This window comes from Nyctibius grandis, unplaced genomic scaffold (genome assembly GCF_013368605.1).
Source record: "Nyctibius grandis isolate bNycGra1 unplaced genomic scaffold, bNycGra1.pri scaffold_134_arrow_ctg1, whole genome shotgun sequence".
Lineage (NCBI taxonomy): Eukaryota > Metazoa > Chordata > Aves > Nyctibiiformes > Nyctibiidae > Nyctibius > Nyctibius grandis.
In genome coordinates this window covers 3,931-20,629 of record NW_027167507.1, presented here as the reverse complement: position 1 = coordinate 20,629, position 16,699 = coordinate 3,931, and the positions used below count along the sequence as shown (strand labels likewise).

The following is a 16,699-nucleotide window of genomic DNA, read 5'->3' as shown; positions in this document are numbered from 1 at the left end:
CGACGCGCCCGGCGGCGGCGGCGCCGGCGGCCCGGGGCGATGCCGGGGGCGGGCGGGATGCGGGACCCGGTGGGGCCGGGAATGGGCGACCCTGGGTTCGGGGCCGTCCCTGCCGCGTGCCCCTGGGGCTGCGTGCTGGGCCCCGGCGGCTGGAGCGGCGGTACGGGGCGGGGAGGGCACCGGGGGGGTCCCGGGGCGGCGGGAGCCGCGCTGTGAACCGGGGCTCGGTGGGGCCGGGTGTCCGGTGCTGGGGGGGGGGGGGGGAGCGGGTAGCGGCGGGGCGGGGAGAGCCCGGCCCCGCCCCGGCGCTGGGACTCGGTTTCGGTTTCGTTTCCGAGGGCTGAGCCCCGGCTCCGCTCCCCGCAGCGCCCTTCTGTCCCCGGCACTGCCCGCCCGCCGCCGCCGCCGCCCCGGACACCTTCGGCCGCGGTGAGTCGGGAGCAGGGGGCGGGCGGGGCGCCCGGGAGCTGCTGCTGACGGTCCCGGTTCTCCGTGCCCAGGCCCGGGCTTCTGGTATTACCGGGGGCGGCTGGAGGAGCCCAGCGAGGAGGAGGAGGAGGAGGAGGAGGAGGAGGAGGAGGAGGAAGGGTGGCTCGGCCTCAGCCCGCGCTGGGACGAGGACGGCGACCCCCGGCACAACTTCTGCGGGTTCAGGAAGTTTTTCCTGTGCGAGGAGCCGCCCCCCGCCCGCCCCGGGGCCCGGCCGCCCGGTCTGCCCGGTCTGCCCGCGCCCTGGGCGCTGCCGCCCACCGCCAAGGTGAGCCCGCTGGACCGGGGACCGGGGGCTGGCAGGGGTGACCCGGGGGCTGGCAGGGGTGACCCTGGGGGCTGGCAGGGGTGACCCGGGGGGGCTGGCACGGCTGACCCGGGGGGGCTGGCAGGGCTGCTGTGGGCACACCCGGTGCCAGTCCCGCTCTCCCGGCCGCGGCGCGGCGCGGTGCCAGGCGCTGGCGCTCACGGCGTCGCTCGCCCAGGAGGTGGAGAGGAACGCGCAGGAGCTGGTGGCGGAGGAGGAGAGGATGAAGAGGAAAGCGGAGAAGAAGAAGCTGAAGAAGAAGGTGCCGCGGCGTGGGGGCGGGCGCGGGGCTGTGCCACTCTGCCAGGCGCCCGCTGACTTTATCTCTGGGTTCCAGAAGCAGAAAGAGCGGAAGAAACAGGAGAAACTGGGACAGGAGCTGAAGAGCAAGCGGGAGGCCGAGTCGGTGAGCGCTGCCGTGGGGGCTCCGGGGGGTCTCTGTGGGGAGGGGGGCGGCAGGCAGAGCCCCGCTGCCACCTCGCTCCTGCCCTCTCCTTCCAGAGCGCCTCGTCCCTGAGCAGCGCTGCGGGCGCCGGGCACCCCCAGGACAGCAATGCTGAGGAGGGGGGCGAGGGCTGGCGGGGCCCCAGCACCTCCCCGTGCCCCCAGGGCAGCGCAGCCCCCTCCAGGGAGAAGGGAGGCAGCCGGGAGGAGATGGAGGTGAGGGCTCCTGGCGCGGGTGGGCGCGGGGTGTGCCCTGCGGGCGGGCCGGGGGCTCTGCCCGCCTCGCCCACCCTGCCTCTCGCAGGACGAGCTGGACTTGAGCTGCACCTTCGTCTTCAAAGCCCGGCAGAAAGCGGGCGTGAGGCTGCCGGCGCCGGGGAAGGAGAAGCCCCCCAGGAAGGACAGCGCGGAGCCGGGCAAGAGGGCGCCCAGGAAGGTGAGCTGGAGCCTGGGGGGGGCCCTGGGGAGGGTCCTGCCCACCCTGCGGGCACCCAGCACCTCGCTGCCCTGCCTGCCCCCCCCCGCAGGCGCCCCCGCCCCAGCCTGTGCCCCCGGACGCGAGCGCGGTGGAGCAGAGCCTGGTTCTCGCAGGTCAGTGCCTCGGGGCCCCTCGGGCAGCCAGAGGAGGGGGGGTCCCGCTGCGGGGGCTGCTGCACCCTCCCCGTGTGCCCTGGAGAGACGTGGGCGCTGGAGGGGCCGGGGGGTCCCAGCCTGGGGTGTGGGGCTCTGCCCAGGGGGGTAGCTCTGCCCAGGGGGTCTGTGCCAGGGCCCCTCGCTGGCACGGTGCTGCCCGTTATGGCCCTGGGCTGTCCCCAAGGTGCCATCCCCTCCTGGCTGGGTGGCAGCAGAGCCCCCCGCCCTGCTCCCCTCTGCCCGTCCCCACAGCCCCCCGTGTCCCCGCCGCGCTGGGGGTCAGCAGCGGGCGATGCTCTCCCCGCAGGCCGTGGCAACGAGGCGGCCCAGAAGGGCCACTACGCCGAGGCGGTGCTGGCCTTCACCGAGGCCGTGAGGCTGAACCCCGGCGAGCACCGGTGAGCGGCGGGGCCGGGGGGCGGCATGTCCCGGGGGGGCTGCGGGTCCCGGGCGGCACCGACCCCGCCGTGCCCGCAGGCTCTTCGGGAACCGCTCCTACTGCTACGAGAAGCTGCGGCGCTACGAGGAGGCCCTGGGGGACGCGCAGGTCGCGCTGCGGCTCCGGCCCGGGTGGCCCAAAGGCTTCTTCCGCAAGGGCAAGGCGCTGCGGGGGCTGGAGGTACTGGGGAGGGGGGGCTGGGGCTGGGCAGGGGGGCTGCGGGGTGCCAGCAGGGCCAGGCAGGGGGTTGCAGGGTGCCAGTGTGCCTGGGTGGGGTGCTGTGAGGGGCCAGGACTTGGGGGGCTGTGGGGTGCTAGTGGCGCTGGGCAGGGGGCTGTGGGGTGCCAGTGAGGGTGGGCAGGGGGCAGCAGGGTGCTTGGGCTGGAGGCAGTGGGCAGCGGGGCTGCAGGGTGCCTGGGCAGGGTGCTGTGAGGTGCCAGGACTTGGGGGGGCTGTGGGGTGCCATGGGGTGCCAGTGGGACTGGGCAGGGGGGCTGCAGGGTGCCTGGGTGGGGTGCTGTGAGATGCCAGGACTTGGGGGGGCTGTGGGGTGCCATGGGGTGCCAGTGGGACTGGGCAGGGGGGCTGCAGGGTGCCTGGGCAGGGTGCTGTGAGGTGCCAGGACTTGGGGGGGCTGCAGGGTGCCAGCAGGTCTGGGCAGGGGGGCTGCAGGGTGCCTGGGCAGGGTGCTGTAGGGTGCCAGGACTGGGGGGGGCTGTGGGGTGCCAGCGGGGCCAGGCAGAGCCCTGCGTGGGTGCAGCAGGGCCCGGGTGCCGGGCAGGGGTCTGGTGGGGGCAGTGGGGGCTCAGCCCCTCTCCCCCCGCCCCAGCGCTACGCCGAGGCCGTGGGCACCTTCGAGGAGCTGCTGCGCCGGGACGGGGCCAACGCCGACGCCGTCGCCCAGCTGGAGGCCTGCCGGGCCCTGCTGCGGGTGAGCCCCCGGCCCCCCCGGCCCCCCAGCCCCCCCTGCCCCCCCGCAGGGCCTGACCCTCCTCTTCCCCCGCAGCGGAGCAGCCCAGGGGGGGTCCCGGTGTCCCCATCCCCGCTGGAGGCTGGGGAGCCGCCACCACCGCCCCCCGGTAAGGGACCGCGGCGGCCGGGGGGTGCGGGGGGACCTGGGCTGGGGTCTGGGGGGACGCCGGGGCTGGGGCTGGCCCACGGTGGTGCCGTGCTGGCCCACGGGGCCGGCTGAGCCCGTCCCTGCCCCTGGGCAGGGGAGTGGGTGAGCCGGAGCCGCCGGGACACGGACGCGAGCGGCTTCGTGACCGTCGTGGGCTCCAGGAGCCAGGCGCGGGGCCAGGGCCGGGCCGCGGCCAGTGGCCAGCAGACGCTGCCTCCGAACCACCCCGCCAGGTAGGGCCGGGGCTGGGGGGGACAGGGGGCCCCGTGCCCGGCTGGGACGGCGACTGGTGCTTACTGGGGGCGGCGGGCAGGAGCGGGTGGGTCCCAGAGCTCCGGTGGAGCTGGCGGTGCTGGGGGCAGAGCTGACGGCCGGTGCCACCGGTGCGGTTTGGCAGGGACTGCTACCCGCTCTGGGTGGGCAACGTCACCGCCAGGGTCACCGAGAAGGTGCTGCGGGGCTCCTTCGGCCGGTAAGTGTGTCCCCAGGCTGGCCCCCGTGGCCCCCTTGCACCCCAGTACCCTGCCAGCTCCGTGCCTGTCCTGCCCTGTGTCACCATCCCAGTGCCCATCCTGCTCCGTGCCCGTCCTGCCCCACGTCACCATCCCGGTGCCCTGCCAGCTCCGTGTCACCATCCCCATGCCAAGATCCTGCACCCCGGTGTCCTGCCAGCCCCGTGCCCATCCTGCCCCGTGTCACCATCCCCATGTCACCATCCCCATGCCCGTCCTGCCCCGCGTCACCACCCCAGTGCCCGGCCAGCCCCCTGCCTGTCCCTGTCCCCGTTCCCCGTCGCTGCTGCCCCGGGGGGCTCTCTCGGGGGTGGGTGCTCACCCTCTGCCCCCGGGGGGCTCTCTGGGGGGTGGGTGCTGGCCCTCTGCCCCCGGGGGGCTCTCTGGGGGTGGGTGCTCACCCTCTGCCCCCGGGGGGCTCTCTGGGGGGTGGGTGCTCACCCTCTGCCCCCGGGGGGCTGTCTGGGGGGTGGGTGCTGACCCTCTGCCCCGGGGGGCTCTCTGGGGGGTGGGTGCTCACCCTCTGCCCCCCAGGTTCGGGGAGATCCGCTCCATCCGGCTGCTGCCCGAGCGTCGCTGCGCCTTCGTCAACTACGGGCGGAAGGCGGCGGCGGAGGCTGCCTACGGTGCCATGCAGGTGAGTGGGGGGTGGGCACCGTGGGGGGGACCCCACGGCCCCTGGGGGGCAGGTGGGGTGGGCAGGGGGGTGCCTGTCCCCCCCTCAGCCTCCCCTCTGCCCCCCAGGACGCCGAGGTGGAGGGCAGCCGGCTGGTGCTGCAGCTCAAGCACCCCTCCCACGCCACCCCCTCCCCCCGGCGGCACCCGGAGCCCCACGGCAAGCTGGGGGCTCCCCACTGGGGGCTCCGGTAGCCAGGGGGGGCTCCTCAGCTTACGGCAGCGATGCCCTCCTGCGCCGCTGGCCGTGGCCACCGAGGAGCTGGCCCGTCCCTGCCTGCTGCCCCGATGGATGGCTGCGATGGCACGGGGGGGCCGAGCCAAGCGCCCTCCTGGCACGGAGCCGAGGAGCCGTCGGCCACTGCGGACACTTGCCCCTGGGTGAGGGGACACAGCCCCCCCGGGGCTGCCTGCTCTGCCCCCCAGCCCTGGGCTTCGCTGCCCGGGGGGCTGCCAGCGTGGCCCCCGCCTCCCCCTGCCCCTCGGGGCTCACTCGGGGTCTCCCTGTGCCTTTGCCCTCTGCGGGCAGCGGGACGTGCCCCCCGTGGGTGGGGGTCCGTGTCCCCCCCCAGTGGCTGTGCCTTGCGGGCTGCAGCCCCTGCCCAGGGTCCTGCCAGCCCTGGGGGCCGCGGCGGGTCGGTGCCCCCCCTGGAGCTCTGTGTGCCAGGGCTGGGGGTCCTGGCTGTGCCGGGGAGGGGGCTCCCCTGGGGTTGTACCCGCTGTAGGGTGCTTAATAAAAGGGACCTTGCCGGTGCCCCCGGTGCCACCGCTCCCTCCGTGCTCCGGTTCTGTGTCTGCCGGGGCTCAGCCCGGTGCCCCCCGCGCCCCGGCACCCCCCTTGTGCAGGGGGTGTCCCCCCACCCTGCCCCTGCCCACCCCGGGGCAGCCCGACCGTGGCCACCAGCCCCCCGGGGGTGGGTTTGTCCCTCAACCCCCTCCCCAAGCAGCTGGTGACAGTCAGGGACCCCCGCACTGCCCCTGCGGCTCCCGGGGCTGCCGCCGGGCTCCGTTACAGCTCCCGGTACCGAGCCCGGGGCTTGGGGGGGTCAGTGCCGGGCGCTGCCGGTGCCTGGGGCCGCCCCACGCCTCCTTCTCCCCGCACCCGGCGGCTTCTCACCGGAACGATCCCCCGGGACCCCCCGGAGCTGTGACCAGCCCCGGTACCGGACCCCCCGGAGCTGTGACCGGCGCCGGTACCGGCCCCCGCGCAGCTCCACCGGCGGCCAGCAGGGGGCGGCCTCGGCCCGGACCGGGGGCACGGGAGGGAACGGGGGGACCCCCAGCTCCCCCGGGGCTCAGGGGCAAGCGGGGGCCGGGCAGGGCCAGCCCTGAGGCAGCGGTGATGGCCGCGGCCCCGGGGAGGGGGAGGCAGAGCCCGGAGCCTCCGCGGGTACCGTGGTCCCCGGTGGTGGGGGGCTGTCGGGGGGTCCCGGGCAGGAGGGGGGGGTCAGGAACGGGGGGTCCCCCGGCCCCGCTGTAATGTCATTTGCAGTGCTGGGTGTCGCGGGGAGGTGACAGGCGGGTGACAGGCGGGTGACAGGCAGGCCATCAAATAGAATTTGATTAATATGCAAATGGGCAACAGGGAGAAGGAGCGCGGGAGACAGCGAGTAATTAATCACTAGTTAAAAGAAATTAATACCAACAGCAGAGGGTGTCAGGAAACAGCCGCCGGGTTAATCATGCGGAAAATTGGACGAGGAAAAAGACGAGGGGGGGAAAAGGGGGGCCGCCCCGAGGCCCTGGTGATGGGCACAGCCTGTGTGGGGGCCTGGCAGGTCCCCGCCCCGAGGCCCCGGTGATGGGCACAGCCTGCCCAGGGACCCGGCACGTTGCTGCCCCTGTGGCCACTAGTCAGGGCGAACCCCTCCAGGGGCCGGTTGCCCGCAGGCCGGGGCGGGTGGTCCCTGGGGAGCCGCGGTGGGTGCTGGCTGGGGGGGGGATGCGTGGCCGTGGTGGGTGGGGGCTCGTGCCGTGGGTGCTCCCGCGTGTGCGTGGTGCCGCGGGCTCGGCTGCGTGTGCCCGTGACGGGACACGTGTGTGCTGCTGCGTGTGGCGGCGTGTGGCCGGTCACGGCTGTGCCCGCGGTGGCAGCTCCGGTGCTGGCGGTGTGGGCAGGCCAGCTGGGCTGATGCAGGTCCCGGTGGGCCAGCGGGCCTCGCTGTGTGGCCGCCGGAGCGGTGGGAACCGGCGGGGCGCAGGGCTGGCGGTGGCAGCGTGCCCGGCGCCTGCACCGGCCCCCACAGCCAAACCTCCCGTGGGGCGGCCGGGGGCGACGCCAGACGCTGCCCAGCCCGGCCGAGGCTTCCGCCCGCGATTAGCCACCCCCGGGGGAGCCAGGGCTGGGGGGGGCAGCAGCCCAGAGGCCACGGTGAGGGAGCTTGGCATCCCTCCGCTGCCCTGCACCGAGAGGGGACTGGCTCGTGGTGCGGCATGGGGTGAGATCCCGGGGGTCTGAGCCCCCTCCTCCCAGCCAGCTCCCCCCTCCTGCCCCACTCGGGCAGGTTGGGGGGGGGAGAGGGGGCTGCGGGGTCTGGGCTGCCCGGCTCCAAATGCTGGGGGGGGGCCGAGGCGGCAGTGTGGGGCACAGAGGGGTGATGCTGCCCGCTGCCCCCCCGCCTTGGGTGGAAACGGGCCCGGCCATGAGCCCATCGCCAGGGCTGGCCCCGGCCGCCCCCCCGCAGGCCTGCGGTCACACGTACATGCAATGTTCATGTATGGGGCTGCACACACGTGTGTGTGTGGCCGGGAGGGTGCTCCTGGGTGCAGCCAGACCGGTGGGGCTGTTGGTCCCATGCTTGGCTCTGCCGTGGGGACCGGGGCCATCGTCCGGCGCTGCCTCCTGCCAGGGGCAGGCTGTGGGTGACACGGGAGTGGGCGACGTGTCCGCGGGGTGACGTGGCTGCGGGGCCAGCAGATACCATCGCCTGGAGCAGAGGCCGGGCGGGGGCTGCTGGGGTCAGTGGGGAGCTGCTGGTGTGGGGCTGGGGCTGCACCTTCCCTTTGGGGGGGTCACAGTGCCCGGGACCCCTGCCCGGGGGGGTCACCACTGTCATGCTGCGTGTGCACCCCACTGCCGGGTGTGCAAATCCCAGAGCCGGGTGTGCAGCCCCCCAGAGCCGGGTGTGCAGCCCCCCGGGCCGGGGCTGGCTGCGATGGGCCGGCACCAGCCCTGGAGCAGCCCCGGGGAGCGGCGGGGCCGGGTTTGGGGCTCCTGAGCCCGGGGGGTGCCAGGCACTGGGGAGAGGGAGGCAGGACGGGACCCCCGGGGGACCCTCCCTGCCATCCCATGCGCCCTGTCCCAGCCCAGGGTGTCTGTCACCTCCTGGGGGGGGTCTCTGCAGCCGCGGGCAGGGGGTCTGTGCCCCCCCCCTCCTCGCCGTGCCCCCCGGGTCGCCCCCCTGCCTTTTTCCCCCCCCCGCCCAGGGCCGCGCATCCCCCCCGCGTGTCAGCCCCGGCCCGCTCCGACCTGTCAAATGAAAAGCGATTCCCCGGGGGCCGCTCAAAGGCACTTTCAGGGTAAATCTCATTTCTCCGCTTCCCCCCCCCGGGCGGGCGGCTGCGGCGCGGGGGAGGGGTGGGACAATGCAATTAAACCGGAGAAAATACCGGGGGGGGGGGGCGGGGGGGGCGGCTCAGCCTTCGGAACTTCGCACCCGCGTAATTAGATCAGCGAGGGCTCATATGGATGCGGGAGGGACGCGCAGCCCCGACACGCAGCGCTGCGGTGACAGGGGCCCCCCCGGGACCCGCCAAGGGCAGGCACAGGCAGCTTCCCCCCCCCCCCCGCCCTCCTCCCCGCCGCCCGTCCCCGCGGCCTCCGGGCGCCCCTCGCGGCTGCACCGGGGGGGGCTGCCCGCCACGGAGCCGCTCATCGGGGGTGCGGGGCCGAGCCCCGTGTCCCCCCCCCCCGCCCCAGACCACCCCGCTCATCCCGCGGCGAAGCCAGAGCCGCTCCCACCCCACAGAGAGTGACATCACCGCTTCGCCCAGTGACGTCATCGGGACATGACGTCATGAGGGGCCGGCAGCCCCCGCCCCTCCCGGCACAGGCCGGTACCGGGTGACCCCCTCAGGCCGTGCCGGACCCACCGAGGGGACCCTTCTGCTGTCGGGAGCGGGGGACGCGGGGCAGCGCGGGGGCACGGGGGGTCTCCGGTGCCCCGTGCGAGGCCCCCCGGCCCGGGAGAGCCGGCAGAGCGGAGCATCCCCGGGGTGACCGCCCGGTCCGGGGCTGCGGGGGTGGCCGTCACCCCGTCCGTCCGTCCCTCCGTCCGTCCCGCCGCCACGACCCCCGCGCTCCTTAATAAGGTGTCGCCTTTATTCCAAATATTTACACCCGGGCGGGCCGCGCCGGGCCCTCCCGTGCCCCCGGGCTCTCGGGGCGGCGGGGCCGCGGGCGGGCCGGCGGGACAGACACGGTAGAAAATAAAATTAAAAAAAAAGAGAAAGGAAAGACGGACAAAAAAAAAAAAAAAGCGGAAAATTGCACCAATTCCCCCCGGGGCGGGGGCAGCGCGGCCGCCCCGTCCAGCCCGGGGGCTCGGTCAGTCTCGGTGCCGGCCCGGGACCCCCCCCCCGGTACCCCCCGGCCGCCTCAGTCCCCCACGTCGATCTCCTCCTCCGAGAGCTCGGCGGGCGGCGGCGGCGGCGGCGCGGGGCCGGGCGCGGGGGGGCGCGGGGGGTCGGGCAGGGCCGCCAGCTGCTGGAGGGCGGCGGGGGGCAGCGCCTGCAGCGAGGCCACGTCCGCCCGCAGCTCCTCCAGGTCCCGCTTGAGCTTGGCGCGGCGGTTCTGGAACCAGGTGATGACCTGGGCCGTGCTGAGCGCCAGCCGCGCCGCCAGCTGGTCCCGGTCCGCCGGCGAGAGGTACCGCTGCCGCAGGAACCGCTGCTCCAGCTCGTAGATCTGCTGGTTCGTGAACGCCGTCCGCGACTTGCGCCGCTTCTTGCAGGCCGGGCGCTGCCCCAGGGCGCCCAGCGGCTCCCGACCTGCGGGGACAGCGGGCTCAGCGCGCCGGCACCGGCACCCGCACCCGCACCCACACCCGCACCGGTACCGGCAGCGGCACCGGCACCCGCACCCACACCCGCACCGGTACCGGCAACGGCACCGGAATCCGCACCGGCATCCGCACCTACACTGCACCGGCACCGGCATCGGTACCGGCATCTGCACCCACACCGGTACCGGCATCCGCACCCGCACCCGCACCGGTACCGGTACCGGCATCAGCACCGGCTTCCGCACCCACACCCGCACCGATACCGCCGGCATCAGCACCGGCATCCGCACCCACACCCGCTCCGGTACCGGCATCCGCACCCGCAGCGGTACCGGCACCCGCACCCACACCCGCACCGGTACCGATACCGACATCGGCATCGGCGTCCGCACCCGCACCGCGCCCGCGCTGCAGAGCCGCGCTGAGCCGCGCTGAGCCGAGCCCAGCCGGGCCCGTCCCTGCCCCGCCAGCCCCCGCCGCTCAGCGCCGACCCCTTCCCCGCTGTGAAACACCGAACCCGGTCGAACCGACCCCAGCCGGGCCACGCCGAGCTCAGCTCAGCCGAGCTCAGCCGAGCAGAGCTGAACCGAGCCGAGATGAACCAAACCGAGCCGGGCCGGCCGCAGCTCAGCCGTGCAAATCAAACCGAGCCGCGCTGTGCCCGAGCCCCGGCTCTGCCCGTGACACCACCCGGGCCCGCTTCCCCGGTAACGGGACCGAGAGCCGCCCGTCCCGCCCCGCCGCTCCCGCCGCCGCTCCCGCCTGGCCCCGCGCCGTCCCGCAGCGGCCCCGGTCCCGGCTCCGGCGCGGGGCCGGGCCCACCCGTGTCCCGCCGGCAGCGCGGTCCGGCCATCCCGGGGCTCCGGTCCGGCTCCTCCCCGCGGCGGCTCGCCTGGAGCCGGGCACCGGATCGGCCCGTGAGCCCGGCCCGCTGCCGCGGGGCCCGCACCGGGAGCCGGGAGCGGAGCCCCTGGAGCCCCGGGCGGCGGGGCCGGACGGCAGCACGAACGCGGCGGCTCGCCCCTGCCGCCGGTAGTGCCTTCGCTAAACGATTTTAAGGAGCCCCGGTGCCGGCGGACCCGGCTTCGTGCGGGTCCTCCGGTGTCCGCTCCCCGCCACCGCTCTCGGCACGGCCGCGCCGCAGCCCCGAGGGCCCGATCCGGCCGCGCTACCGCACTGCTGCCGGTGGAGAAGAGAAACCTCCGGTGAGACGCGGGTCGCGTCCGTCCGGGGCATCGGTAACGGCTCCACGCCGTCCGCAGGGTTTCGGTCCCGGCCCCAGCCCGTTGCAGCCCCTTTGCTGCCGGCGGGCCCGATCCGCCGCTCGGTAACGCGGCTCCCGGGGATGCCCGAGCGGGGGTCGGCTGTGAGTCGGTCCGTGCGTTCCCCGTTAACGGCTCTCGCTCCCTCCGCCGCCGAGGGGTCCCGGGGCCGCCCCGCCCGTCCCGCTGCCCGCAGCGGCGGCTTCGCTTCCCCTGGACCCCCGGCCGCCGCTCCGACCCGCCGGGTGCTGTGAGAGGGTCCGTCCGTGCAGCGGCCTCGGTCGTTCGTTACCGGAGCCCCGGGATGTCCCGTCCGTGTCCGTCGGTCCGTCCGGGTTACGGGGCTTTGCCTCAGTCACGGACCCCCGCGCTGCCCCGTCTCTGTCCGTCGGTCCGTCGGGGCAAAGAGGTTTAGTTTCGTTGATCACGGGAGCCCCGCTCCGCCGGGCCGTGTCTGTCTGTCCGGTCGGGTCACGGTTCTTCCCGTTAATTACCGCAGCCCCGCTCTGCCGGGCCGTGTCCGTCGGTCCGGCCGGGTAACGGGGTTTTACCTGAATTACGGGAACCGCGATCTGTCCCCTTTCTGTCTGTCTGTCCGTGTGTCCCGGTTCATTTCGCCGTTACCCGCGGGCCCCCGCCCCGCCCGGCCGTGTCCGTCTGTCCGGCCGGTGACGGGGTTTTACCTCCCCGCCGGGATCCCCGCGCTGTCCCGGTTCTGTCCGTGGGTCCGTCCGGGTACGGGGATTTTTTCGTTTACCGCTGGAGCCGCGCTCCGCCGGCCCGTGTCCGTCTGTCCGGCCGGGCAACGGCTCTTTTCGTTAATTACCGCAGCCCTGCTCCGCCCGCCCGTGTCCGTCTGTCGGGCCCGGTAACGGGGTTTTTTACCATAATTCCGGGAGCCCCGCGCTGGCCCTTTCTGTCCGTCTGTCCGGCCGGGCAACGGCTCCTTTTCGTTAATTGCAGGAGCGCCGATCCGCCCGGCCGCGTCCGTCTGTCCGGCAGGGGAAGGGTTTTTTTTTTTCGTTAATCACGGGAGCCCCGCTCTGTCCGGCCGTGTCCGTCTGTCCGTCCGGTAAGGCGGTTTCGTTAATCACCGGGGCGCCGCTCTGCCCGGCCCGGCCCGGCCGGGGTAGGGAAATTGTTTTTCGTTAATTACCGGAGCCCGGCTCGAGCCGTCCGTGTCCGTCTGTCCGGCCGGGTAACGGGTTTTTTGATTAATCCCGGGAGCCCGGTTCTGTCTGTCCGTGTCCGTCTGTCCGGCGGGGCAAAGGTTTTTTCGTTAACGGCGAGAGCCGCGCTGCTCCCGTCCGTGTCCGTCTGTCCGGCCGCGTACGGGTTTTATTTTCTTCGTTAATTACGGGAACGCCGCTCTGCCCGTCCCTGTCCGTCTGTCCGGCCGGGTAACGGGGTTTTTTTTTTCGTTAATCACGGAGCCCCGCTCTGTCCGTCCGTGTCCGTCTGTCCGCCTTGGTCAGGGTTTTTTCTCGTTAACGGCCGGAGCCCCGCTCTGTCCGTCCGTGTGTCCGTTCGTGTGCGGGATTTTTCGTTGATCGCGGCCGCCGTGTCCGTCCGCCCGGTGGAGGGTTTTTGTCTCGGCGGGCGGCAGGGCCGGGCCGGCGCTCGCTCCGTCCGTCCGCCCGCTCTCACGGCGGTTTCCCCGCCCGGGCCGAGCCGTGGACCGGCGGCACCGGTTCGTTCCCGCGGGGACCGCGTCCCGTAGGCTCCGCCGAGGCCGGTGCCCCGGGGGAGCCGCCGCCGGTCCGTACGGGGAGCGGCTGCCCGGCCCCGCCGGGTACCGCGCCGGTTCCCCGGCCCCGCCGGTAACGGGGTTCTGCCGGAGAACCGAGGCCCGGCCGGAGCCGCCGTCCTCGCCGCAGGAGCCCGACGGGGCTCGGGGTCGGTAAAGGGTTGTCGCTGTCGACGGGACCGATCCGCCGCTCTGCCCCTACGCTCGGTCACGGCCACGGTCACGGCTCGGCGGGGCCGGCTGGAGCCGTTCCTCCCGGTGCTGCCCCGCCGCCGCCGCGGGACCGATCCGCTGCCTGGTCCTGCGGCTCTCGAGGCCGGGTGGGTCCTCGCGGCTCCCGGTAAAGCTGCCGGGTCCGGCCCGGCCGATCCTCCTGAAGCTCCGGGATGCCCGTACCGGTGTCCCGGTCCCGGTGGCCGCTCACCCGCCGCCGCGGCGCGGACTCGGCCGGGGTTCGCTCGGGCTCCCGGTGGCCGGCCCCGGGCCTCACCCTCGCTGCGGGCCGCGGCCGCCGGTGCGGTGCCGGGGCTGCCCCGGCCGGGCTGCCGTGTCCCCGCGGCCCCGGGCGAGCACCGGCCCCTTCCCGGCCCGCGGCCGCCGGGTCTCTCGGTCGCGCTCGCCCCTCCGGGACGCGAAGGAAACTTACCGGGGCCGCGCCGGGCTGGGGGCGAAGAGAGACCCCGGCCCCGCCACGGGCCCGGCGGCGGCGCAGGGCCGGACCGCCCCCCCCCACCGTCCGCCGGCTCCGGCACCTGCCCGGTCGCCGTCCCCGTCCCCCCCCCGGTCCCGGCGGAGCCCCCCCGGTCCCGGTACCTTCGGCCGCCTGCAGCACGCCCAGCTCCAGCCCCTGGAAGGTTTTGCTGGCGAGCTCCTCCAGCGCGCAGAGCGGCGAGGACGGGGCGCAGCCGCCGCCGCGGGGCCCCGCCGCCTTCTCGGGGAGCCGGGCGGGGGGCGCGGCGGGGCCGGGGCCGGGGGGGCTCCCTCCGCGGGGCCGCCCCAGGATGTCCTCGATGCCGAAGGGGGTCAGCGGCTTGTTGGAGTTGGCGGGCGGCGGGAGCTGGTCCAGGGCGCTGCGCCGGCCCGGGGCGTGCAGCGGGGGGGAACCGGCCGCCTCCCGCGCCGAGGTCATGGCGCGTCCCCGCTCCCGCACCGGGGCCGCCTCAGCACCGCGCCCGCCTCATCCCGCCGGGGTCTCTCCCCCCCGCCGCTCTCGCCGCCGCCGTCCCGCCCGCGCATCAAGCCGCGGCCGCACTTAAACCCCCGCGGGCGCAGCCCGCCCCCTCGGCGGGGGCCCGGTGGCGGCGGCGGCGGCGGCGGCGGGGAGCGACCGGCCTCCCCCGGCGCCGGGAGCCGTTCGGCGGGGCTGGCCAGCTCCGCGCCCGCCGCCGCTCCCCCCCCAGCCCCGCAACCCCGGTACCGCAGCCTTAAAGACCCGGGGCCGGGGCGGCAAATTGGGCACCGGGAGGAGGAGGAGCCACCGACGGGGGGGGGCTGAGGGGCGGGCGCGGGGGGGGGCACAGCTCCCTCTCCGCCGTCGCTACCGCGATGCAAACGGGGCGCAGCTCCGCTCTTCCCTCTCGTACCGCGATTTTAATCCCCCCCCTCCCCGGGAGGAGCCCGGTGGGTGCTCGCCGCCCGCCCCCCCCCATCCTCAGCGGGGCTTTTACCGTCGCAAAAAAATTTATTAGCTCCCCTGCTCTAAAATGCCCCATAAAAGCGCAGGGGCCGCCGCGTCTGGGAGTGATTAGGCCGCTTCGGGTGGGTTTTGGGTTTCAGAGCGCGGCCCGGCCATAAATCCCCCCCCCCCCAACTCCCCGCTGCCGCCCCTCCGCTGCCCTCCCCGGTACAAATAGCTCCGGGATCTCGACTGCTCGTAAAAAGCCGGGGGACGCCCGCACACGCAGGTGAGCCCTGGCTGCCAGCACCGGGTCCGTATCCTCCGGCGGGGTTGGGACCGGGGGATGCCGAATCGCCCCTCCGGGGCGATTCGGCATCCCCCGGTCCCAATCCCGCCCAGTGCCCTCCTGGGTCTGCTGCTGGGATGCTCTGGGCCCAGGGGTCACGGCGGTAATGAGAGAAAATGAACCTGTGGGCAGGGTTGGGGGGGCGGTGGGGAGAACCGTGCCGGGCTGGGGGAGCAGGTGCAGGGGGATCCGGCAACGCCGGTGCCGGGAGGGGTTTGGGGAGGGGGGGGGGGGGGCTTCTAATCTTGCTGACAAAAGCAGAACGCGATCCCCCGGCTGGAAATTGGAGTTAGACAAATTCAACCTTGAAATTTCCCAGCAGCCGGAGCAATTAAATGCCGGAGCGGGCGGGGGGGTGTGGAGGGGGGCTCCGGCAGCCTGGGATCCAACCGGTTTGGGAGAGGTTTGCAGGCTGCTCCCGGGATGTGCCAGCCTGGGAGCGTGGCCGCCCTGGCACGGTGCCGCCAGCCAGGCCCCGCGCAGGCCGAGGCGGCGGCGTTCGCACGCGGCTTTTGTCCTCTCCGGAGGGCTCGGCACGGGGGGGGGGGCGAGGGGAGCCGGCGGGGACACCGCTGCTGCGGGGGGACGGTGCCTGTCCCGGGGTGCAGGCGAGCCGCGTCCCCCGCTGCCGGCCCCATGGGAGCTGTGGGTGGACCCACAGCCCTGGGAGCCGCGGACCCCCAGCAGCGCCACGTGGCACGAGGGCACCGTGCCGGACACGAGGCCCAGGGCACCCAGGGCACCCCTGGTCACAGCCCCGCACCCTGGGCTCCATCCCGGCTCACGTCCTGTGACACGCTCCAGGAAAACGCCGCTCAGGATAATTACTTGCTCTTGGGCCGGTCGGGGCTCGCAGCCGCCCTGTCCCACAGAGCAAACCCCCCCCCGGCCCCTCCAGCTGCTCGGGGAGCCGGGGGAGCTGTGCCGCAGAGCCCTGGGCCCGCAGCGCCCGCAGCCCTCCAGCCAGGCTGGGCTGCGGGCAGGGCACGCAGGGGCCAGCTGCGGTGCTCACCCCGATGGGATGGGACATCGCCCCTGCCCCACTGCCCCTGCCCCACCACCCCTGCCCTCCTTGCCCCTCCTGCCCTTCTTGCCCCCCCCACCCATCTCCATGCAGCTGCCAGGGTGGGCTGAGCAGCCCGGACCCTGCCCGGCTCCCAGGCACGGGCACAGCTGCCGTGCCACCCGCCGGAGCAGCGCTCCCCACCCCTGCTGTACCCTCCTTGCCTGTCACCCCCTCCCCACTCGCTGCCCCCCGGCCCCCAGCCCTGGCGCAGGCCGAGCCTTGGCCCCCGTCGCGCTGCCGGCCGGGGGGAGCGTCAGCTCCAGCTGCTGGGAACAGGATGGGAAACGCTTTTCACCCCAAAGCAGGACACAGAGCGGGAAACAAACCGAGCCTCTGAATTCGTGCAGGAACATTGGAGCTTCCTGCGGAGCGGGGCAGAGCACCCTGCGCTGGCCAGGCGCCCGCGGCCGGCGGGGACGGCGATGGCACCGGGGGGGCACCGCGGGCCAGCACCCCCCGGCTCCCACGCCTCCGCCCCACTGGGGCTCGGGTCCTTGGGGGGGGTCCCTGGGGGTCTGGGGCTGCGTGCGAGGCTCCCCAGCCACCTCCCAGCCCCTCGTGTCGGGGCAGGTGGCAGCGCCCGGGTGCGTCGGGGATGAGCCCCCGGTGCCCCTTTCCCCGACAGCTGTGCCAGGCTCTGCACCCCTCGCAGGGCGAGCAGCGCCTGGGCACGTGTGTGTGTGTGTGTAAGGGGGGTGTGTGCACGTGTGAGGGTGTGTGTGCACGCGTGAGGGTGTGTGTGCTCTGGAGACCATCCGTGCTGGTGGCTGGGGCCGCCCTGTCCCCACCCAGGACACCCCATCTCGGGGTCCCCGGCAGCTCCAGCACCCCACAGCCCACACTGAGGGCACCCCGAGCCACCCACCCCTGCGTGCCCACCGTCAGCACCCCGGGGGCAGGCTGGCGGGGTGCCCCCCGTGCCGGGGTGCCCACGCCGTGCCGGGGTAACGCGATTAGGGGCGGGAGGCAGCTCAGCCCGTAACACGCTTACGCCCGCTCCGCGCTCTGCCCCTGATCCATTATTTAGCGGATCCATCT

At 74.5% G+C, this 16,699-nt stretch overlaps 2 protein-coding genes across 2 annotated transcripts; one reads left to right on the top strand and one right to left on the bottom strand.

Moving 5' to 3' along the window:
- Window positions 1-40: 40 nt before the first annotated feature.
- On the top strand, window positions 41-5,390 carry TTC31 (tetratricopeptide repeat domain 31). Its single transcript, XM_068424596.1, has 16 exons — window positions 41-160; window positions 367-429; window positions 501-757; window positions 975-1,058; window positions 1,134-1,202; window positions 1,298-1,456; window positions 1,545-1,676; window positions 1,768-1,831; window positions 2,181-2,271; window positions 2,351-2,492; window positions 3,142-3,243; window positions 3,319-3,391; window positions 3,527-3,665; window positions 3,830-3,904; window positions 4,479-4,581; window positions 4,689-5,390. The coding sequence occupies exons 1-16, from the start codon at window positions 58-60 to the stop codon at window positions 4,812-4,814; spliced, it is 1,782 nt and encodes a 593-aa protein (XP_068280697.1). The 5' UTR covers window positions 41-57; the 3' UTR covers window positions 4,815-5,390.
- Window positions 5,391-9,216: 3,826 nt separating this feature from the next.
- LBX2 (ladybird homeobox 2) lies at window positions 9,217-13,760 on the bottom strand. Its single transcript, XM_068424598.1, has 2 exons — window positions 13,445-13,760; window positions 9,217-9,608 (listed from the first exon to the last, which is right to left on the bottom strand). Exons 1-2 carry the CDS (start codon window positions 13,758-13,760, stop codon window positions 9,217-9,219), a joined length of 708 nt encoding a protein of 235 aa, XP_068280699.1.
- Between the last annotated feature and the right edge of the window lie 2,939 nt (window positions 13,761-16,699).